General features: G+C 35.8%; 1 protein-coding gene across 1 annotated transcript; it reads left to right on the top strand.

Moving 5' to 3' along the window:
• Nucleotides 1-6,390: 6,390 nt before the first annotated feature.
• LOC106798047 (glucoamylase) lies at nt 6,391-8,931 on the top strand. Its single transcript, XM_014773538.3, has 4 exons — nt 6,391-6,713; nt 7,681-7,729; nt 7,816-7,976; nt 8,062-8,931. Exons 1-4 carry the CDS (start codon nt 6,537-6,539, stop codon nt 8,170-8,172), a joined length of 498 nt encoding a protein of 165 aa, XP_014629024.1. The 5' UTR covers nt 6,391-6,536; the 3' UTR covers nt 8,173-8,931.
• Nucleotides 8,932-9,257: the final 326 nt, after the last annotated feature.

Below are 9,257 nucleotides of genomic sequence, written 5' to 3'. Positions count from 1 at the left end.
ACGGTCGGAATTCATTTTAACCAAAATTAACGGATGATACAATTCAAACGATCGGTGGAAATTTATTTTATTTTTAGATTAAGCGAGAAATGACTTAAATAAATGGCTTAAGCACGTCAAAAGGGAAGAAAAGAAAACTGAAAGTAAACGAAATTAAAGTGAAAGTACACAAAACAAGAAATGAATTGAAAGTCTCGAATTCGAAAACTTACCCGTTGAAGAACGAAGAACGAACGAAGAACGGATGAAGAACGGTGAAGAACGACGAAGAACGATGAAGAATTTCCACAGAATCGCTTACGGAAGCATTACAGAAGCACTTCGACTCGATTTTTCTTCACGAAAACGTGTTTTTTGCCCAAAATAGTCGAAATGCATAGCCAAAGGGGTCTTGAACATTTTGAAACAGCTCCCCCCTCCCCTATTTATAGAAAAAAAGGGAGGTGTTTGCCGCCCAAAGACTTAATGAAGAAGATTTCTAAGCGCACCCGAATTACTAAGTTCACCCCCCTTTTCGTATTTTACGGAAAAGTTACGGAAGCCTTACGGAACTGTTTTCGAATTTGATTTTAATCTTTTTTCTCTTCCCTTTCACCAATGTTAAGTGGAATATGCTTACCCAAGGTTTTCGGAAATTTTACGGAAGTATTACGGAAGCCGCAGAAGCCCCGAAAACCATTTTTTCAAAAACGTGGAGGAGCTTGCCGCCCAGTTGCTTCCTCCTTAAGCAACCCAACTTCCAAAATGTTCAGGAAGGGCCTAGATTTGAATTGCTATTTACACCCCTATCTTGATAAGTTCACCCCCCTTACCTTTTTTGGTGATTCTTTTTTCGTAAAGTTACGGAAACTTACGAATCTCGTAACGATACTTGTTTTCTTTCCGTAATGTTACGGAACCTTGCGGATTACATAATCATCCCCTTTTTGACTTACGGAATGTTACGGAATCTCACTTAATTATGCAACGATGCTTCCATTTGATTTCCGGTGTGTCACGAAAACTTACGGATTGTGCATCAATATTTTTTGGTTTTCCGGCATGTCCTGGAATTTCACAAATTGATTTTATTTTTAGATTAAGCGAGAAATGACTTAAATAAATGGCTTAAGCACGTCAAAAGGGAAGAAAAGAAAACTGAAAGTAAACGAAATTAAAGTGAAAGTACACAAAACAAGAAATGAATTGAAAGTCTCGAATTCGAAAACTTACCCGTTGAAGAACGAAGAACGAACGAAGAACGGATGAAGAACGGTGAAGAACGACGAAGAACGATGAAGAATTTCCACAGAATCGCTTACGGAAGCATTACAGAAGCACTTCGACTCGATTTTTCTTCACGAAAACGTGTTTTTTGCCCAAAATAGTCGAAATGCATAGCCAAAGGGGTCTTGAACATTTTGAAACAGCTCCCCCCTCCCCTATTTATAGAAAAAAAGGGAGGTGTTTGCCGCCCAAAGACTTAATGAAGAAGATTTCTAAGCGCACCCGAATTACTAAGTTCACCCCCCTTTTCGTATTTTACGGAAAAGTTACGGAAGCCTTACGGAACTGTTTTCGAATTTGATTTTAATCTTTTTTCTCTTCCCTTTCACCAATGTTAAGTGGAATATGCTTACCCAAGGTTTTCGGAAATTTTACGGAAGTATTACGGAAGCCGCAGAAGCCCCGAAAACCATTTTTTCAAAAACGTGGAGGAGCTTGCCGCCCAGTTGCTTCCTCCTTAAGCAACCCAACTTCCAAAATGTTCAGGAAGGGCCTAGATTTGAATTGCTATTTACACCCCTATCTTGATAAGTTCACCCCCCTTACCTTTTTTGGTGATTCTTTTTTCGTAAAGTTACGGAAACTTACGAATCTCGTAACGATACTTGTTTTCTTTCCGTAATGTTACGGAACCTTGCGGATTACATAATCATCCCCTTTTTGACTTACGGAATGTTACGGAATCTCACTTAATTATGCAACGATGCTTCCATTTGATTTCCGGTGTGTCACGAAAACTTACGGATTGTGCATCAATATTTTTTGGTTTTCCGGCATGTCCTGGAATTTCACAAATTGCCTAATGATGGGTGCCAAGCACCTCACAAGGACCAAAGAAAGGTCGCATGTCATCAAGCAAAGGTCCCCGGACGAAATTAGGGTATGACAAATATTATAACTATTTTTCCTAAAATAGCATGTAGATGCACTATGTCATTTCTTTCCACAGTAAAAACATGTTAAGAAAGGAGAACTATTCTTTTGAGTATATGAAAAGAAATTTTTATATAATTTTTGTTGTTTATCAGGTCTATATCCTAATCCAGCCTTATCAAACACACATCTTTGCTTTCCTAGTATAATATCTAAATTATTTTTGCCAATAGTATATTTGGCAACAGAATTTTTCAGATCCTTGATTTCTTCTATAAACTTGCTACAACAATTACATGAGTTATATGCTTCTTTACTATCTTGTATTACTTTTATGGTAGAAGATTGATTTGTGTCAATTGGTTTTAAAGTTTTGACTTTAGTTTTAAGATTTTCTAATTCTTCATTTAATTTCAAAACTTCCTTTTCTAAGTTTGAAATAGTTTTCTTGGAAAATGAAACAAGTTTTGCAAGTTTGACTGATTCTTTATGTAAATCAGTGAATGCATCTTGAAGTTCATCAAAGGAAATAGATAAGTTATTGTTAGAAGATGTTACCTCTTCTTCGCTTTCACAATTTTTTGCCATAAGACTTAAATTCATGACTTCATTTTCTGAGTCTTCGGTTGAATCCATATTGTTATCATCCCAAGTGATGTAAGCTTTATTTGCTTTCTTATCATTGAAAGTTTTCCTCTCAGATTTTTCCATTCTTTTCTTGAAACTCGGGTAATCAACTCTCAGATGTCCTGGTTGATTACATTCATAATACTTTGGAACAAAAGATGAATCCTCTCCTCTTTTCTTTGGTTTGAAGTTTGATCTTCTTTGATTTTCTTTGTTTCTTAGGAATTTATTTAATCTCTTTACGAAGAAACTGAAATCATCATCTCTTCTACTTCATTCAAGTCTTCTTTATCACTTTCTTCTTGAACTGAAGATAAAGCTTTAAGTGTGATTCCTTTCTTTTTCTTGTCATTTTCTTCATGTTGATTTAGTCTCATGAGTTCCATTTCGTGTTCCTGAAGCTTTCCAAAAAGAGTTGCAAGACACATGTTAGTAAGGTCTCTTGATTCTGTAATTGTCGTTACCTTTGGTTACCATTCTGATGCAATCCTCCCTAGGAAAGGACCAGTTACCAGAGCCATGAGCAAGAGACTCCAAGAGGATTGGGCTAGAGTTGATAAAGAAGGCTTAGGGTTCTCATGAATCTTAGGGTAGATTTTTGAGCCCATGAGCCAAGGTTGGGTCCACTCTTCTTTGTAAATAGTAGAATAGGTTGTTTTCTTCTTTTGGGCCTTGTATTTTGGCCATTCTAGTAGTATAGGGTTTTAGCCTTGTATTTCAGGGCATTTTGAGTAGTCTTTGTAGTAGGATTTTTTTTGTATTTTCATGTTTTTTGTCATGAGGTGAGCTTAGCTATTATAGGGGTGTGTAGCTAAGCTCTAGCTCTCAGAAAGCTCTCAAGGAGGTGAGCTTAGTTTTAGATGGGTGTGTGTAGCTAAACTCTAGCTTCTCAAGGAAGTTTTCTCAAAGAAGCTTCTCCAGGAAGTTTCTTAAGAAAGCTTCTCAAGGAAGCTACCTAGTCTATAAATAGAAGCATGTGTAACACTTGTTGTAACTTTGATGAATGAAAGTCTTATGAGATACACTTCAAAGTTCCACTTCTTTCCCTCTTTTATTCCTTCAATTTCGTGCTCCCCCCTTCTCTCTTTCTTTTCCTCCATTGAAGCATCCTCTCCAAGCTTCTTATTCAAGGCTCATCTTGGTGGTGAAGCTCCTTCTTCCATGGCTTATTCCCTAGTGGATGGCGTCGCCTCTTACCTCTTCTCCTTTGTCTTCCGCTGCATCTCCATGGTGGAAAATCACCATTAAAGGACCTCATTGAAGCTAAAAGATCCAACCTCCATAGAAGCCCCACAAGCAAGCTTCCATCACATTCCCTGCTTAAACATCTCATAACTTTCCTAATAACATCTTCATTACTATATGTGTGAATCTCTTTTTCATATATTGTATAGTTTCATTTTTATTCATTCTAAACAATTCATATTCATGAGTTAGGGTATTTATTCTAGATCTTTTATATCAGTTGTTCCTTCATGGGTTACTTGTAAGGTATCCCACATTTCTTTTGCATTCTTGTGGTTTGATACTCTAAAATATTCATCCATGCCTAATGTAGATGTAATTATGTTTTTTACCTTTAATTTATATTGTACCATTTTCCTTTCTTCTTCATCCCATTATTCCCTAGGTTTTTTTATAGTTGCATTTCCTGTAGAAGCAAAGCTTCATGGTGAATCAAAGGTGATTCAAAGGTTTTTTGATGATAACAATGATGATAACAAAAGATGATGACAAAAAGCTCAAAGATCAATCAAAGAACAACTCAAGTGATCAAGATAGAATCTAGAACAATTCAAGAATTCAAGACTCAAGAGGAAAGTTAAGAGTCAAGAATCAAGATTCAAGGTTCAAAATCTCAAGAATCAAGATCAATATTCAAGACTTAAGAATCTAGAGAAGGCTTAATCAAGATAAGTATGAAAAGTTTTTCTCAAAAATTGAGTAGCACATGATTTTTTCTCAAAACATGTTTACCAAAGAGTGTTTACTCTCTGGTAATCGATTACCAGATTGTTGTAATCGATTACCAGTAGCAAAATTGTTTTGAAAAAGTTTTCAAATTGAATTTACAACGTTCCAATTAAGTTTCTCTTCTACTCCTTATTCTCTTAACAACTTAGTAAAAGCCTTAGAAGAGTAATTTTTTAATTAGTAAAGGTTTAGGAATAATTAATTCAACCCCCCCTTCTTAATTATTCTGAGGCCACTCGATCCAACATTTCCTGCTACCATAGTAGGGATGTAAGGATCGAATTCAATGGCTTTACAGATGTTTAAATCTATAGCCTCTATGAAGATTTGCATACGGGTTTTCCAGTAATGATAACCCACACCATTGAATATAGGAGGCCTATTAATAGAGTTCCCTTCGGGAAAAAGAAAGTTTGATGAGACCATAATTATTCTTGAAGTTTCTAAACCTTATACAAGACAACGATCTCAACACAGAAGATTATGTGAAGAATCCCTGGAGGGTTTGCATCATTCAGCAAATGGAAGAAGTCAAATGTTTGATCAAAATGCTTCCAATCCGGGCTTTAGGCATTCTCTGCTTGATTCCCATAGCACAACATGGTGTCCCTAATCACCATAGGCTTGTTCCTTAATCACTATTGGTGATGTGTGTTCAATTCTCACAATGGTAAGTGTTGGCTTGGTGGAGTGACAAAGAAGGGGTGTGGCTATTTCACATGGTGCACTCATGAGTGCAATGTCAGATGTTTACACTTGTTGGACACATTCAGTTCTACAACACTGAGTCACTAGATAAAATGAAAAGCATAGGAAACTCTTTGCAATATCTTGTGGTGGCATTTTCAATTTATGTTGGAACCTTGTTGGTTAATGTTGTGCACCAACTGACTCGAAAGCATGGTGGAATTGATTGGTTGAATGATGACATCAATGCTGGAAGATTGGACTACTATTACTTCCTCATGGCTGGGTTAGCTTTGATTAATCTCATATATATCTTGTTCTGTGTTAAACATTACCGTTATAAGGTTAATGTCGAAGAAAAAGTTGTGGAGAAACTTGAGCCTTGAGGGGTATTGGGAAAATGATTAATTTTTTTAATCAATAAATGTTCAATTTGTTCAGAATAAATGCAGGATTAGCAAGTGTTATATATGTCAGTCCAGTATATATATTTGATGTCATTTACGCAACAAAATAAACACTAAACTATTGTTGAATCTAAGGAAAAAATGATTCACCTATGCATACATTTCAACCGTTAAAATATAATTGAATGATAGTGTAATTGAATAAAAAAAATCAAATATATATCACTTCTAAAATATTTATTCTAAAAGTTAAAAAAATTATGAAACATAATTATTTATAAAATGTAATTGAATGACAGTGTAAAAATATTCTATATTTTTAATACATAATCTATTTTCTCTTTTATTAAAATATAAAATAGAAGTTTAAATTTTTATAAAACTAAAATGTTAAAATATTTAGAAAAATAAAAAATATAGCAATAGTATTTCACTTAAAAAACCGTGAACCAATTCCAGTGATGCCACCTCCTGTCCACATGACACATACACGTGGATAAACAAACTGCGTAAACCCCACCACTATATAAAACGACCCTCACCGTCAGCACCAGATAGATTCAAGATTCTCAACTACTAAAGCGATCGAAGAAAGGAACTAAAAACCAAACCAGTGTCTCACTCTCACCCCAGAAACTCATTGTTGTGTGCCACAACAAACTTCACCAATGATGAAAGCCCTCACAAGCTCTTTCTAAGGCCATGGTCGAGACTCTAGGACCCTTCTCTCCCAGAGTTCCCCTTTGTGTTTCTGATAGACCCGAATTCTGCTTCACCCTTCGTTCCAAAGATGAGAAAAGGGGATGGAATTTATTGCTCCTGAAACTGGTTCGAAACAATGATCTTTACCCTGTTCATGCAGTGCCACCAAAGGACCAGGTTTGCTTCTTTTTTTTTTCTATGCTTAGTTTCACTTTTTTGTTTTTCTTTGTTGGAACTATCATAATTCTTTTGTTTGTTCTTGGTCTTCTTGGGGTGTTTCTCGTTTGCATGTTAGGAACATGATTGCTTTCAAGTGGGGGTGATTCTTGTTGGGTTCTCAAAATATGCTTCTTTTTCTTTTCTTGTTTTTTTTCTTCTTTCCTTTTTCTGAAATTTCGTGTTTCCTAGTAGCTTGCCCAGTTTCTTCTCACCTTTTGGTTTCTTTTTATACGCTAAATATTCTCCCTTTTGTATGAGTATGCGTAGATCCCAAACTTGTTACGAAACATTTCGTATTACTGCTATGCTAGACTTCTTGGTTCTGATTCCATTTTCACTTTCTTTTTTTGTTTCCCTTTTATGGGAATGGTTATTTCTTGAAATGTTTGGCGACTTCAACAATTTACTTTGTTTTTTATAGCTTGTACGATTCTTTCCAGCATATTTCGGGTTTGAAGTTTTCTCTGTTGCTTTGGTGTTACTGGTGGAGCCTCTTTACTGTCTTGAGAATTTATTTCAATGATTTTGTATAATTCAAGAGGATATGAGCCAAATGAAAGACAAAACTTAGATGCAATTTCTTAATACTTTTAGTACTGGTTTTCAATTGGAGTTGGAGTTTCACCTCAATAATTCGTGTTATAAATTTTGCATTAAGAATTAGCATAGATTACCTAATTAAAACTCCAATTCTGATTGGAGAACAACACTAAAAGAGTCAAATTCTGATTGCAGAACAACACTAAAAGTATTTAAAGATCTAAATCCATGTTTTGTTCCCAAACTAATTGGCTTTTCTGTTATGTGGGGAAATTCGTTAAGAAATGGTTGTCTAGTTGTTGTATTTACATTAAATAAATTGAGAACGTACAAGATTTTGGCATGTTTGATGAGACAGTCTCTTGGCCCGAATAAAATGTTGCAGGTGGACTTGGAAACTGTGGAGCCTCAGGCTCAACAGAGTGAACAAACAAGTGGGTTCTAATGACCTTTTGTATTTTTCCTACTACATATATATGCCGTGGAACTCAAAATCCCAACATTGTAATTTGTTGTGCAGATGAATCAAAGTTTGTTCGTGTATCGTTCCAGTTACAAAAGACTTGTAATTTTGGTGAACAGTTTCTTATAGTTGGAGGTGGTCCTGTGCTTGGTTCATGGGACCCTTTAGAGGCATTACCCATGACATGGTCTGAAGGACATGTATGGGCTGTGGAGCTGGTGAGTAAAATCTGTTCAGAATTTGAAAATATTGTTGGATCAAAAACTTTTATAAATGTTGTATATGCTTCCTTTGTGTAATCAGGATATGCCTGCTGGACAAACATTCCAGTATAAGTTCATACTGAAAGGAGAAGGGGGGGATATTATTTGGCAGCCGATTGATCCAACACTTGGGAAACTAAGAATAGAATAGTTGTTCTCAAAGATTGGGAGAATGTAGAACTTCAGAAAATAACAGAGGAAGATCAACTTGCCGAGCCAAATGAGGATTTTGTTACTAAAGTAAAGATGAATGTTGTGGCCTGAGGATTCTGATTAATAAATTACAAGGGGAAAATATAATTAATTTTTTTTAAATATGTTGGAGGTTTTTTTCTTCTATCGGACCTTCTTACTTCTTCTGCATCTATTTCAGCTGACTCAATGCTTTCCTCTCCTTGTTGCTCTACGTTAGTAACTCATTGCTCATCTACATCTGCAATTGGTTGCACTTCTCCTCTGAACTCATCAGTTGAGACAACCTCTGCTTTCTAAGAAGAAATCTCATCAAATACTACATTTCGAGATGTAACAAATTTCTTAGTGATTGGATCCATACATTTCCACCCTTTTCTATAAGGGCATAGCCAACAGAGATGCATTTCTTGGCTTTTGGATCTAATTTGCTTCTTATTGTCTTTTGAATATGTACATAGCAGATGGCTCCAAAGACTCGAAAATAATCCACTACTGGTTTATCCCCATAGAGTAGTTCAAATGGAGATTTCTCTTTGCCTGTCCATGGAGGCAACTTGTTGATTACATGACAAGCACATTGAATTGCTTCTGCCTATAACTCACGAGGCAGATTTTTGTCATGTATCCATGACAAGCTCACTGAAGTTAGATGAGCTAATTTCCTTTCAGCCACTGCATTTTGCTGCAGTGTATCTCAACAAGTAAATTGCCTTTGGATCCTTTTTTTCATGACAAAAAACTGTGAAATCTGTTGAGTTGAACTCACCTCCATTGTCACTCCTCAAGCATTTGATTTTTGCATCAAACTCCTTCTCCACCATGTCAGAGAAAATAACAAACTTATGTGTAACTTCACTTTTCTCCTTTAGGAAATACAACCAAGTATATTGAGTGTAATCATCCCCTAGTACCATAGTATATTTACATCCACTATAACTAGGTGTTTTTGTCGACCCCATTAGATCTGTGTGTATAAGTTCGAAAGGAATGGTTCTTTCTCTGTTGGAACTTTTAAATGGCAGCTTGTAAGCCTTACCAAAT

Source organism: Glycine max, chromosome 3, assembly GCF_000004515.6.
Source record: "Glycine max cultivar Williams 82 chromosome 3, Glycine_max_v4.0, whole genome shotgun sequence".
NCBI lineage: Eukaryota > Viridiplantae > Streptophyta > Magnoliopsida > Fabales > Fabaceae > Glycine > Glycine max.
This window is presented reverse-complemented; position numbering and strand designations above follow the sequence as displayed.

Coding starts and splice junctions, on each gene's coding strand:
- LOC106798047 (XM_014773538.3), top strand. CDS start 6,537: ATGGTCGAGACTCTAGGACCCTTCTCTCCCAGAGTTCCCCTTTGTGTT. Junction 6,714..7,680: donor CAGTGCCACCAAAGGACCAG/GTTTGCTTCTTT, acceptor AAAATGTTGCAG/GTGGACTTGGAAACTGTGGA. Junction 7,730..7,815: donor TCAACAGAGTGAACAAACAA/GTGGGTTCTAAT, acceptor TTTGTTGTGCAG/ATGAATCAAAGTTTGTTCGT.